This window comes from Pleurodeles waltl, chromosome 1_1, assembly GCF_031143425.1.
Source record: "Pleurodeles waltl isolate 20211129_DDA chromosome 1_1, aPleWal1.hap1.20221129, whole genome shotgun sequence".
Classification (NCBI taxonomy): domain Eukaryota; kingdom Metazoa; phylum Chordata; class Amphibia; order Caudata; family Salamandridae; genus Pleurodeles; species Pleurodeles waltl.
Window position 1 is genome coordinate 941,850,188 of NC_090436.1, and position 15,057 is coordinate 941,865,244.

A 15,057-nucleotide genomic window follows, 5' to 3' on the forward strand; every position below is an offset into this window, starting at 1 on the left:
ACCAGTCAGCAGGTCACAACACAGAATTAAGAACTGACCTCCTCTGGTTATTGGCCAACGACCTTTTGTCGCTACAGTCTGTTCGGATCCTGGCTGAGTATGCCCAACCGAGTGCCCTACATCCAATATGGAGACTTAGCGGGTGGCATCTGTGGGACTCCGAGTGCGCCACTTTTGTGGAGGAGGAGGAACTGCTTACCTTCTTCCGGACCAATGTGGGCTCAGTGTCCTTGGCTGAAATGCTATGGGCGGCGAGTAAAACTACTTTGTGGGGACAGCTCAAAGGCTACGTGCGACGGAAGGAACAGCTAGCAGGCACATGTGGCGGGCTTAGAGGCCCAAATCCTAACTTTGGAACACCGGGTTTGGTGGTCAGCACCCAGATGAGACAAGTCGCTTATTGGCGATAGCACAATCTAAATTGCGACAGATCTCCTGAGAGGAGGCACAACAGTGCTGGAGGGTATCGGCTCAGCGGGTATACAAATCTGGGGATAAATCTGTAAAGCTATAGTATTGACTAGCTACCCGAAGTGTCTCCAATAAATGTTCTGGCCCATTGATTCTTTTTTCCCATGATGGTTCTTCTCCTCCTTACAGTTGTTGGGGATTTAATTACAGAGCATTAATTGTAGCAAAAAAGAGCCTTTGACTTTGGAAGCCAATATACAAACTAAAAGCACAGTATTGGCAGAAGACCTGACTAATTTGGCCTCTACAGAGAAACATTGCCATCATAAGAACTGTGTTGCACATGCCTGAGAATAAATGTGATATTTTGAAGAAAAGAATGGATTGTCTTTTCTTCTGTTTCTTTCCTTAGTGTGCAGGTATGAAGGAGTAATTTGGGGTGGGTAGTTATTTGTTTAGTTTATTTTCTTTTCCCAAAAAGGCCCTTTTAGATGCACTGCTTGTATTCTATACTATTTTCAGATGTATGTCACTGCCAGCTCTCGAAAATTTCTCCCATGTTCTTTTCCTCTAGGTAAATGTGCTTCCAGATGGATTCCTTGTGATGGTCTCAATTTAAACTCCTTTTGCTAAAAATTTAAAAAGAAAACATGTATGTGAACTCTATATATTGACATATTTATTTGGTCATTTGACTTAGTAAAATGCAGGGAAAATACATTGTGAAAACAATTTAACACACAACATCAGCTTTAAAGGGCTGGGTTTATGAACACAATTTACTATGGCTTTTGTTAGGTAATCCTCTACTTTAGACTCTAGTATCAGAAGATTGGCACTCATAAAAACGTGTTTTTTATTTTCATTTACTTTTTTCTCTTCTCTTGTTCGGTCTCACTTTTCAATCACTCTCTTTCTTTGTGCCTTCTACCAGCATCATTCTTCCACAATCCATCACTCAACTCCTCCAAGTCCTCTCATTACCCCTTCAGTTTTACTCTCAGGATTCAGGTTATCACTTCACTTTATAAAACAAACCTCGCTTTCAAAACTATAAAAGCCATTCTTTTTTATCTGCTACTCTATTTCCCTCCATCACATGTAAACTCGCCCATGCAGCAGTGCAGCATGGGAGCACTACTCTAAACCTCACACGTGACACCAATGGTCTGACATACAAAAGTGCACATTGGCACATTAAGAGCTTTTTAGGGGCAGGGATTGTAATTAGAAAAAGAAATGCATTTTGAGATTGTGAATTCAGGGATAGAGGTATGCTGTCCATGTATTCGCAGGCAATCAGTGGGATTCCATGTACTTGCTTTGTGCTGCAAAGGGAGGCAAAGGAGTCGGGGTGCAAAAATACAAACTGCTTTGCGACCTAACCAATAGTACAAGGGCCCCAAATTCTTTTCATACAGGCTACGCCACATCTGCATACTTACTTGCAAACACATGCAGACCCTGGCTGGCTCCTAAACAGACAAGTTTGAATACAACAAGGCCACACAAGAGGCAGCTGTGTCCTATACAAATCGTAACAAAAATCAATCATGGGACGCTTCTGTCTGCTTCCTCTTGCATACTGTGTGTAACATTTTGTTCACGTTTCTTTCCTAATGTCAGTCTCTTTCATGCTACACAGTCCAGCCCATTCTTTCATCAAGATGTAGTTGAGCTTGAAGTCCCTTTTTAGGTCGAGCATAGGAGTATGCAAGTGCTGCTTTTTCGACTGTTGGTATGTGTCTGGGCTTTTAACAACGCCCACCGCACACCCATCACTACCACTCGTTCGTGGGCTTGCCCTTCAAAAATCCTTTGTTATCATTGGTAAACGGTTTACGTTTGTCCCTCCTTAGGGAGGTTTTGTTACCGCCTTGGCCATCACCCATGTTACACGGCTAATTGCATTTTTGCAAATAAGTTTGAATGCGAGTGAACTTCTTTTTCCTTTTGTGTGCCTCTTCACACTGATGCTAATGGCGGCTGTGGCGCTGTGAATCGACTCGCTTATATCAAACTGTTTTACTTTACATTTTCAATTTCTGTGGCAAGAAAAGTCCGGTTAGGAGTTTACAACGCTAATAGCTCTAACTTGAGCACATGCTACACCCATTGCACTGCAAATGCTAGTTTCCCTTTTCCTTCTATGCCACGCTGCCAATGCACCAATGAAAAAATACGTGCCTGAGAACCGTGGGATTATTATTCCTGTTTGCTATGACTCGTGACAGGCACACGTATGAGGCGGGAGCGTAGCAAGTCATTTTCGGAGGCCTCATTCTAGAAACTACTGTTATTAATTCTGTAATGCAACATGAAAACAAACAATTGGATTTCAAGCCAAAATGATATTTTCCTGACCAGTTTTTGGTATCAAAAACACTGTTGAAACACCTAATCTGAAAATAATATTTAAAAATATATATTTTCATTTATGTCATCTACACACATAACATTATTCGGTGGAAACATTGCTCATATGCTTTGTAGGGTCTGGCTGAGACCAGGTTACAAACACAAGGAAGTAATAGCAAGTGCACGGTGGAAACACACAATGTAAGAATACTAGACACCACACGGTTACACACTGTTACACATCCCCAATTTCAGACAAACGGATAAAATGTTTTCCTGGGAGTTACACACATCAAAACCGGGATTCGAACCCCTGACGCCTGCGTCTAAGCGTCAATCAACTATGCCGTAAATATGTTCTTTCACATTAAAGTAAATAGTGTCGAATCTCACTACAACAGCAAATCAGTGAACTGAGTTACAATGACGATAAAAAAAACTATTTCAGGGAACTGATATGAAAATAGATTTTTCCTGTCTTTAGTTTTCAAGGAGAACCCGCTGTGAACACAACAGGCATTGAATGAATCTCAGTTTCCCTTCCTTTCTGGCACGAGATATAAAATGTGATACAGATAAACCGCTTTTAATCACCTCCGTCGTTCAGAAAGGCTGTTGATGTTTAAAGTTATTTTTGTCACGATTTGGTCAGAAAGTGCATGCCTCAGCCACAGTGACTGCGCATTTACGTGCCGGCAAGCCAATCTCTGAAAGGCATGCTCGCCCTTAAAACTCTGTACCTGGGCGGCACGGTGGAAATTACACGCCGAGGACGCTACAGAGAACTAGTTTTCCGATGCAGTATGGTGAAGCCGCGTGTTATTGTGTGATCTGTATGGGTCTTCAATCCAGTTTACTTACCTCTTGGCAGCATCTGCAGAGTCGCGAAGTTCCTCGGATTCCATGTGAAATACACTGGAAAAAGAATCCTGAAAAAAGGGATTTAGGATTTGTATCAGGCAAAGGCAGCACTGCAGGCAAAATGGAGATTATGCAAACTTTTTTATATTTTGAGTAATATCTTATCAGTTTTTTAAAATGTTACACAGTGTCCAACTTTACACAGCATTTACAATGATAAAGCATATCATACTTCCCGGCACAACACCGCATAATAACTATATCATAACACTGACTCCCAAGGAGTAGGGTAACAATAAAAAACACATTAAATCATGCAGCGCCAAGAGACCCTGGACTTTTTGAATGTACACATGTACAAGTTACGTTATGTTACGTTCTGTTTTGTTACATTATAACTTAACATAATATAACATAACACAGGGGTCTCCAACCGTTTCTGTAGTAAAAGCTACTTATGCTCAATAAAAATAATCCCGAGCTACTAAATTTAGGGCTACAGTGATTGTAGTGGCCACTCCATGCAAGATTACCATCAGTATTCACCTCAGTGCGCCAGGGAAAGTTACCGGTTCTAATGTCAAAAAGACTGGGTCAATTTATAATGCCTCTATGTGGATAATACATAACAACCATAGCTAAAATGCCCCTGGCACCAAGGTAATAATATGAGCAAAGAGCCTCCCAGTGCGTTATAATTTGTAACTCAAACACCAGCTTTAAATATATTCTGCAAATTGAACCATTTTTATCAAAACATCAGAATGAGTTCTGTAAATGCACACATTTTCACCTTGTATATATGCTTTTTAATTTTAGTATAGCTAGGTTAATTCAGTCAAACAAAAAAGTCTAATTTAATATGCTGGGCTGCACACAGAAGAGCTACTTACAAGTAGATGGAGAGCTACCAGTAGCTCACGATCTACTCGTTGGAGAAGCCTGATATAACATAACATAAATTGTATTTTATGTATGAGCATAGTACGAACAAAGCTAGGATGCAACAGAGCACTGTAAGTGGTGGGTGAAGGTCCTGCAAGTGATTTTCTGTCAATGGTTCACATATTTCAAAATGCAAATTGTCTGTGTTCTCATGCCTACTCATCAAGTAAGGCCTTGGAAATTATTTTTTTAGATGTCAGGTGGAATTTCTACCCTGACCTCCTGATTCTTTTATGCTGGTACAACATGTCAGATTAAAGGTCACTTTTTGAGGCAAAAGAATAAAAGAACTAAATATGGAATTTCACATTTGCCCTAAACATATGCCTGCGAATTTCTCACACCCAGTGTGGTGGATTTGTGGGGATTGGATTGGAGCACAGTGGTGAACACCATAGCTTACCCTAGCATACCCCTTGGGCTTCTGTAAATCAGGGAGTAATCATAAACATTTGGTTTGTGTAATAAGCCCAATTAGATGCACCAGGTCTCTCATCTCAAACACACTTTCTCTGATTGGCCAATGATTATCTACCCCAAGTACTCAGAACACATTGAAAATCATCTCTTTGCTGTTTCTTGGAACCAGGTTAACTCTCCGCCTAGTAAAATGACTCTGGTATTCACAGAATAATAATATACCCCTTCTTGACTTCATAGAAACAGTTCCTCAATTAGAAATCACCCTGCAGCGATTTCGTTCACAAAGCAACACTATATAAATCTACTCACAGAGAGACAGATCGTGGTGAGTAGATTTATAAACAGCCTAATTACTAGTAAGTGAATTCTCTTTACAGACATTAACTTATCTATAGAGTACCTTTGATCAGTGCTTAATTTGTGCTTGTTGTTTTCGGTGCTGAGCACCCGCACTTATTTTTGAGGGCCGGCGCTTATTTTTCCACCTCAAGCATTTACTGCGAATAAAATACACATAAAGGAAAGACGGATGAAGAGAAATACTAAAGAGCGTCACAATGGGAGAAAGCAGAAAGCTGCAAGAGTGAACTGAAGGGGCAGGGAGTGGCTTTAAAAGGATTGAAGAGGCCAGAGGTGGCTTCAGGATTACACTGCCTCAGTTTTCCGTGTTCCCACATTTAATTGCCGCATGTTTTTATTTACAAATTAAGCACTGCCTTTGATCAAAGGACACAAATGACGAGAGGAACAAAGGGAAGGCCCATGTTTTATTATTATTCATGCTTTCTATAATACTTTCGATAATACTTGCTATTTTGTTGCCTTGTATTACATCAGAACTATAGCGCTTTCCTACCTCTCGTCAATGCCCCAAAGTGCTTCATTATGATGTATTTTTCAAATACAGTCTAAAAAAGATAAATTCTGTAAGGAGTTTTTGTTTTTATATTTCATACTTTACGGAGGCTACACTGGAAAATTAGAACTCCACACAAAATGTCATAATTGTAGTGCTACCAGTCAATGAAAAGATACAAACTGGGCCTAATTATCAAAAGTTGACAATCTACACCAGTGGGCTTCCAACCTCACTTGAGTGCAGATTTCCAACTTTTTTGAACTCACAAACGTAACCCCTGGAAACCTGTGACAGCTGCATGCTTGCAGGCGTATTCCTGGAAAACGTTTGCAACTTACATTTTTGCATGCATGCATATATACCTTCGTTCATTCTCATATGCAAAAAAGGACAAATTGACTTATTAACTTCATTTTGGCTATTGGAAACATTTTGCCATTGAGAAACCCATTCCTGCACCCACCCCCCTGCATTCCTGTTATAGATTGCATACTCCCTGCCAACTCCTGCTTGTAGATTTACTCACATGAAGATCTGTATGTGAGAAAATGCTTTTGCAGAAATAACTTTTCAGATATTACTAATGTGGCTCTAATAAAAAGCCTAGCTGTGGGGTATAAGATTCAGTAATCACTTAGGGTCAGATGTATCAAAGGGTTTTACTCATTTTGTGTCTATGGGAAAATGTGTTCATAGATATGGCCCTTAATCACATATTTTGAGCTATGCATGTGCTGTCCACTTTCAGTTTGTCTATTGCCGTTTATAAAAAGGCAATGTATTGCAGGAAAGAGCTGTCTAGGACTTGAATGTAGTGCATTGAAAAGCATTTGGAAAATAGTTCAGAACGAACCCTTTTCCATGCGTAATTTTAGGAAAAGCTTTAACAGCATTCTAAAGAGTTTCCCAAATCTCAGGCATTACTTTATTTTGAAATTCCTCTAGCTTACTTGGTTCTGATATTTTTCTCAAATTTCACAGTTGATCTGATTGCAAACATTTTGATTGCCCCTTGTAATTCACGATTTTATGACAAGACCGGAGGCTCCTATTATGCGTTTCTTCTCTTGCTTTATTTAAACAGCAGCAGTCAAGAAGAACTACAAATCCCATGAGGCTAAAACAGACAGCCAATGGGATTGAAAAAGTAGTGTACTAATATGACATCCAATAGGAACGACCCCATGCCATTATGACGTCACTTGACTGCAAGCAGCCCTCTTTTCTTGCTGCTGCAGTCAAGATAAGTTCGATAAAATTTTCTCTCATAACCTTACTTTATTGTTAACATGTTTATTAATATTTCTTGATGCATTGGTGTTCCGATATCATACTTTGTTGGCGGCATGTTGCCGCATTGATTTCAGCGCGTTACTCTGCGCTCGCGTCCCCTTCCCGGTTCCCGGGTGCAACGTCGGTTGCTCCCGGGCCGCGAAGCACAACTGTTTCTCTGCGCGCCTAGCGCGCGACATTCTAAAGGAGCTTCCCTCGCGTCTGGGAGATAACCGTTACTCGGGTTTTTCCCTGACGCGAGGAATACTCCTATTTTGCCGCTCCTATTTTGCCGCTCCTACCTGACTGCTTTCTCCGACGCAGACAGCTTCTGGTAACTCCGTGCAACTTGTTCCTCGGCCCCGCCCTCAAGAGGAGGAGTTTTTTCTAATACAAGTCGGTTTGCTTGTTCTATTAACCCCCGGTTGCCTGGGTTTTAACCCTTTCTGACTATTTACACATATTCCTGTCTATTTTTTCATAGAGATTTTTTCCTTACACTTTGATACTATTTTTCCTTTATAATGGAACCCAATTCCTCACCAGTGGAACACAGTGTTTCCAGTGTTGAGGAAATAAGGAATGAACTGCGTAATTTTATTAAAACTTCTGTTAAGCAGGCAATGCAATCATCCATTCAAAAACTATCAAAAAATTTGGAATCAAATTTTGCTAACTTATTGTCTAAATCTTCGGCCCAGACTGCGGGGGAATGCAGTCATCGCCTGCCTGTCAACCCCTCGGGTTTGACTCAAAAGGAGAGTGAGTTTGACTCACACATGACAGAGGACGCGGTTCCTCCCACGGCTCCTGCCAAGGAGAATAATAATATGGCTTCCAGACCCTCTTTTAAGAGAAAATACAAACAACATAATATACCCCCTTCTATTCCCACGGCCTCTGCTCCAGATACTGATGAGGACATGCCAGACGCTGATTCAGACTACTACGCTTCTGATAAAGACCATGATGATTCTTTTTACCCTCCCCCTCCAAAGAAACCCAAAATTTCCTCGGTCCCCCCCTCTTGGATGCAGAAGGCTTACCTATGTTCGATCCTTCCCACATTTTACATCCCAACTCTACAGAATGGTTTCCAGATGAACATGTTGGGGATTATGTGGCTCAAAAGTTATTCACCCCCCTTGATAAACAAACTAGAGCCAAGCTGAAATCAGAATGTCCACGTCCTGTGCTTCCGCACAAGGCAACAACTACCCCTGCCATTGACCAGCAGATGTTAACCTTTTTTACTAAGAAGGGCAAGGACCCTCGCAAAGGGGTAGACAAAGCGTGGTCGTCCTGCCAGGACAAACTCCTCGATATAATTGGTCCTTTAACAAGAATCTTTGACATGGTGGAGGCGGCCAGACTGGATGGTACCTTTTTAGACCCAGAAGAGCTTTCCCTGTGGGTTCAACGTTGTCTTTGTCTTTTAGGAAATGCTAATTCCGCTTTCATTCACGAAAGACGTAAAGGCCTCCTGATCAAATTGGACCCTAAATTAATTAATTTAGCGACTGTACATCCTCAGATCCATACTGAGGGACAACTGTTCGGGGATTCCTTCATAAAGGACCTCGGCAAGTATGTAGCCACTTTTACCTCACTGGATAAAGCCCAACAATCCATGAGGAAGATGTTTAACCAACGGGTTTTTGCCAGGGCCGGTAGAGGCAGGGGCCGCTTTACCGGCCGTGGATTCTCCAATCAAGGCTCCAGAGCATCCTATAATTCCTATCAACAAGACTTCAGACCTCAATTCTACCCCCAACGTGGCAGAGGTTATCGTGCCAGGTCCTTCAGACATTCTAGAGCCTCCAACCCTACAGGTAAGCCCTCAAGTTGCTCTCCTTCCAACAGGAGGTCGTATTTTCCATTTTCTTTCAAATTGGTTAACAATTACAGCAGATGTGTGGGTTCTAAACACGGTACAGGGTTACAGCATAGAGCTTTACTCTACTCCAGTGCAAACATTTTTTCCCCCTCTTCCCCATTTCTCAGCAGAAATGAACGAGTTGATATCTACCGAGGTAAGCTCTCTCTTACAAAAACAAGCGATTTCAATCACACACCCTCATCCCTTGGGATTTACCAGCCCAATTTTTCTAGTTCAAAAGAAAAACAAAAAGATGCGTCCGGTCATCAACTTAAAGCATTTCAATCGGTTTGTGGTGTACCGACATTTCAAAATGGAGACAATTCTTCATCTCAGAGATATACTTCTCCAATACGATTGGATGGTCAGATTGGATCTTCAGGATGCTTACCTAGTGATTCCCGTTCATCCATATTCCAGGAAATTCCTGCAGTTCCTATGGCTAGATCAAATGTATCACTTTACCTCTCTACCCTTCGGTCTATCGTCTGCCCCTTGGTGTTTCCCCAAGCTTCTCAAGCCCGTAGTTGCTCATCTAAGGGCTCAGGGTATAAGGCTCCTAATCTACTTAGACGATATCCTCATCATGAATCAGTCTCCCCAAACTCTGCTACTCCACTTGCAGATCACTTGTTCTCTCCTAGAGGACCTCGGTTTCATAATAAACAGAGAAAAATCTCTTTTAACCCCCTCCCAAGTCCTAGAATTTCTGGGTTTCCAGATCAATTCCATTTCCGCTACTCTTCTTCTTCCTACAACGAAAATAAAATCCATAAAGTCGGAAATTCTTCAGGTGCTTCGCACTTCTCTCATCTCCCTCAGAACTTTAGCTCGAATAGTAGGTCTGCTTTCCTCTTCCATCCAAGCGATATTTCCAGGTCCCCTCCATTACCGATCACTCCAAAGGCTAAAGATCCAGCACTTAAGGAAAGGGCTGTCTTATTCCGACCTCGTGCCCTTAGATCTCGAATCTCGCACAGAGCTTCAGTGGTGGATAGACCATTTAGATGCTTGGAACGGGAAAAGTATTTTTCCGTCAGCCCCAGATCTTGTGTTAGAATCCGATGCAAGCCATCTAGGCTGGGGGGCCCGTTGTGGTCCCATCTCGACTGGAGGTACATGGTCTATCGAGGAGTCCAAATTGCACATCAATTGTTTAGAGATGCTTGCCGGCTCCTTTGCAATCAAAAGCCTGGCAAAACACAAGGTACATTGTGCAATCCTTCTCAGAATGGACAATATATCCGCAGTCAGGTACATAAATCATCTCGGAGGTACAAGGTCCAAACCTCTGGCGGATTTGGCCAAGAGTTTTTGGGAATTTTGCCTTACAAACCATCTTTCGGTTCATGCAGAATATCTTCCGGGAGCCCTCAATTCAGTGGCAGACTGGCATTCTCGTCATCTTCGAGATTCCAGCGATTGGAAACTTCATCCTTCAGTTTTCCACAGGATACAATCCTTATGGGGTCCGCTCTCCATAGACCTTTTTGCATCCCGTCTCAACACACAGCTTCCTCGATTTTACAGCTGGCGCCCAGATCCATTAGCCTTAGCATCAGATGCTTTCTTGCAAGATTGGTCTCATGCGCTCAATTACGCCTTCCCCCCTTTTATCATGATCAACAGAGTCTTAGCACAAGCCAGACGTCAACAGGCCTCTCTTATCCTCATAGTTCCGTTTTGGCAATCCCAGGTATGGTACCCTACCTTACTGGAACTTTCTGTGGATTTTCCCCTGCTAATCCAGCCCTTCCCAGATTTACTCCTGGACCCCCTTCATCGTCCTCACCCCCTCATTTCGGACAATCTCCTTATTCTATCCGCTTGGAAGATTTCAGCAATTCTCACACTTTCCCTGTCATTTCGTCAGAAGCTTCTCAATTCATCGCAAATTCCTGGGCCCCTGGTACCAAGAAAGCATACAAGGCAGCCTGGTCTTTATGGGACGGCTGGTGTTTGGGAAGGCACATTAATCCCTTTTCAACAGATATAATATTTATAGTCAATTTCTTGGCCGCAGAAGCCAGCAAAGGCAAAGCTTTCCGTACTATCAACCTTTACAGATCAGCTATTTCCTCTAACCATACACACGTCAATGGGAAACCGGTCGGCGAACATCCGCTGGTATGCAGATTACTAAAGGGAGTAAAATTTTCCAAACCTCCTCTACCAAAGTACAATAACTTGTGGGATGTTAATGTTGTTCTAAAGTACTTGAACTCTTTACCAGACAACTCGATTTTATCACTAAAAATGTTATCTGCCAAACTTACAATGTTATTATGTTTAATCTCTATTAAACGCCTTTCGGATGTCAGAGCATTGGACGTCTCCAACCGCCAATTCACTCCTTCGGGGGTGTTGTTCTCGGTTGTTCGACGTACCAAGACCAACTTATCATCAGTTTTCTATCCTTATTTCCCTCAACATCCGAAGTTATGTGTAGGCCAATGTCTTAAAGTTTATGAACAAAGAACTGCAGAGTTGAGAACATCCTCTTCCCAACTTCTTATTTCTTTCAGGAAACCTCATAACCCGGTTTCATCAGCCACTTTAGCACGTTGGGTTAGATTGATCATGTCTTTAGCAGGCATAGATATTTCCAGATTTGGAGCTCACTCTGCCAGAGGAGCTATGGCTTCCAAGGCCTTCTGGGCAGGTTCTCGTTTGGAGGATATTCTCAAGTCTGCAGACTGGTCCAATGATAATACCTTTCGAGTTTTTTATTGTAAGCCTGTTGATAATGTGTCGTTTAATGTAATTAATATGCTTTAAACTCGCATAATAGGAGCCTCCGGTCTTGTCATAAAATGTAGATTTTCCTAGTTTATGACGGAAAGTCTTAATTTTATTAAAGACACGGAGGCGAGTATTATCCCACCTCTGGATTAACTTGGTTTTTCTCTCCCTCCCTTCTTTCCAGCGCCTGCTGCAACTTCGCAACCAGCATCCTAATTGGACTTCCTGGCATCACGAAGATCTACCATTCAATTCAAGTTTGGAATCGTATCCCTCGGATTTAAGGACACATTCCTACCTTTACAGGATACTTGACTTTTGTTCCGACGTTTTTGCTTTTCTCATGGCATTGTTTATTCTTTGTTCTCTATTCCCATTATTTTTCAATGATTGACTATTCGCAAGAAAAGAGGGCTGCTTGCAGTCAAGTGACGTCATAATGGCATGGGGTCGCTCCTATTGGATGTCATATTAGTACACTACTTTTTCAATCCCATTGGCTGTCTGTTTTAGCCTCATGGGATTTGTAGTTCTTCTTGACTGCTGCTGTTTAAATAAAGCAAGAGAAGAAACGCATAATACTCGCCTCCGTGTCTTTAATAAAATTAAGACTTTCCGTCATAAACTAGGAAAATCTACATTCTTAGGCGTTTATTGGCTAGAAAAGGTGCCTTTTAATCTAAGGTGAAAAAAATGCAGCAGCGTTATTGAGTTTTTTTAGTGAGACAGATTCAAAGATTTGCCACAAACTGGAGCTCTGATGAATCAATTATTTCGAGATGATTAGCATGCATCCCAACTGTATTTTGGCATCTATTTAGGGTTTGGCTGAATGAGGACTGTCATCACACTGACAACCGCCACTGTGCTGTGCTCCCCCACTATGCCCCCGTCACCTCCTACATTTGGAGAAAAATCACAGATGACCATGGCAAGGGGATACAGAACAATGGCCAGCTGGAGACTTGGCAATAGCAGTACCTCTGCTAAAGTATAAATAAGGACTGTTTTACCTTAATAATTTTCTAATTCCTGCTCCCTCCTTAATTAGTCCTTCAGCCTTCACTTCACACATTGTAAATCCACTATTATCTAGATGCTTTAGGTTCAAAATAGGCAGTGCCTTTCAAATGATTAGAGAGGCTGGAAGTGTCCTGGGATTCTTCCTTTGGAGTGGGAGATCCATATTTATGCCCACACATTAATGGATAGATAATACAAAGGTTTGACTAGATAAAAGGAAAAGCATCCGTCCAGGCGCAACAGTTACTATTGTCACTCGGTGCGCAGGATGCAAAACAAGGGTAACAGGGTTTTGCAAGGAAAAATCACTTTGTGATTGACACCTCATAAAACTCCTCTGCCAATGTGTCTTGGCAGGTGTGGGTTTCACAAGCATGCTCTACTTGACAGTTATTTCATATGTTGAATGCCCTGCTGAAGCTATTTGGTTTTGCAACACCATGATTTTGAGACCCCACTCGGTAAGTTTGCTGCTTTGATCCTAGGGTCTTGAATCCTGCTTTGGTCTTTAAGAGTGCCTGCTCCTGCTGAGAGCCTTTTCTTGTACTCAACATTTGTCACCTTGAGCCCATGAGATATCAGAACGTCATGAGATATGTCTTTTCCTTATCCACACTTGAGTGAACTGAGGTGTGGAAAATTCTACTGAAGGAAGAGGTAACTTACTTCAGCAGGCCCACCTTTTAAAACAGTTCAGGCCTATCCTTGCTCAGTCATACCCTGGACACAAGTTTCTGCTAAAACAACTCACAAAAGCAATTAGAATATTTCCTGAACATTGTTCTAGCACTGCAAGTGCTTAATGGGCCCTAAATTTATAGCCACTGAATCCTAACGTCTTTAAAACATTTAGGGCCTAAATTAGAGTTTGGCGAATTAGGGTTACTTCATCACGAATGTGACGGATATCCCGTCCGCCGTTTTATGATTCCATTATATCCTACGGAAATAGTAATACAGCAGACGGGTTATCTGTCACGTTTTTGACAGAGTAACCCATCTGCCAAACTCTAAATGAGGGCCTTAATCTTGATTTCTTTAACTTGCTCCTGTTTTATCCAATGACTTACACACTTGTGTCACTTGCCTTTACATTTTCAGTAAAGGTTTCTAACCATGACAGGCATTAGGGGCTTTTCAGTCTAGCCTTCTCTGCAATATTGGTGGTTTGTCTTCCCTTTTTCATTAATGTTCTTTGGGTTACTACTGTATGACTCCATGGGGACAAACAGTAAACATCTCAGTGGGGTAAAGGTTCTGAAATAATGACTTATGATCAAAGTTGCACAATGCTAAATGTTTGCTCCCCTCTTACCTCTGCACAAACAATTCTGAAGATTATATAAGGTTTTCTTCGACCTCCTTATTTTATTTATCTAAAGTGAAAATGTTACAAGAAGCCTCGGGGAGCCACCACAATTGTCCGTATTGCTTACAGAGAGGATTCGAAATTTAGAAGCTGCAATGAAGAGTTGTATGTATGTTACTATGAATATCAAAATGGCATAACTCTATGGCATAATAGCAAAACAATGTAGAACAGGAAGTGCCCAAATTTCTTGCATATTTTATTTAGACACTTTTTGTTTGTACTACGGCCAGAGCTTAATTTGTAAAAAAAAAAAAATAAGTGCAGGGATGCTATGTTTTTGTATGAGTCCACCACCAGCACTGCAGAATGCCAGGGTTGCTTAATGCCAACTCTGCCTGCCCTTGAATGCACCTTAAGCCTTTTTATTGCACCATCCTACATTTCCTGTCTCTTTATCTCACCCTCCTTTCATCCTACCTTCTCCGTTTGTCACTGTTTTCCTATCATTCTTTACCTCTTTCCTCCTCCCCTTTTGCCTTCCTCTTGCTCTCCATAAAAGCCTGATGACAAAAATGAGGGGCATGATTCACCATTTGCAACCACCAACACATTCAATTTACCCACAATCTATTCACCCATTTAAACAGTAGAGATTATAAACAAATATACTGAGACACTGTTTTGATGTTCCAAATAATATTACGTTTTAGAGCTGTTTGACAAAGAGCTCCCATGTATAGGTACTCTGTTACACAATGTCAGGTATTTTTATGTATTCAGTTGCAGCATTTCTATGACACTTCATACACCTGACCGTGCTGAAAAGCTCTTTGCTCGTGATTAGGTAACTGGGAAGCCCTTTCAATGTGGAAAGAGCAAAGGCTCTTTTTCACCTTGGAAGCAGCTTACAGTTGGAAACGATGTTTGTCATTCTGCTGTAATCATTAGTCACTGGAGGAAGACTACACACCC

General features: G+C 41.6%; 1 protein-coding gene across 8 annotated transcripts in view; it reads right to left on the bottom strand.

The window, feature by feature from the left end:
• PDE5A (phosphodiesterase 5A) overlaps positions 1–15,057 on the bottom strand; it is a 639,000-nt gene that overhangs the window by 237,992 nt on the left and 385,951 nt on the right. For all 8 annotated transcript variants that reach the window (XM_069230182.1, XM_069230181.1, XM_069230180.1 and 5 more), the window contains exon 7: positions 3,631–3,698. In XM_069230182.1, coding sequence (XP_069086283.1) covers positions 3,631–3,698 — 68 coding nt within the window. The remainder of the gene's footprint in view (positions 1–3,630; positions 3,699–15,057) is intronic.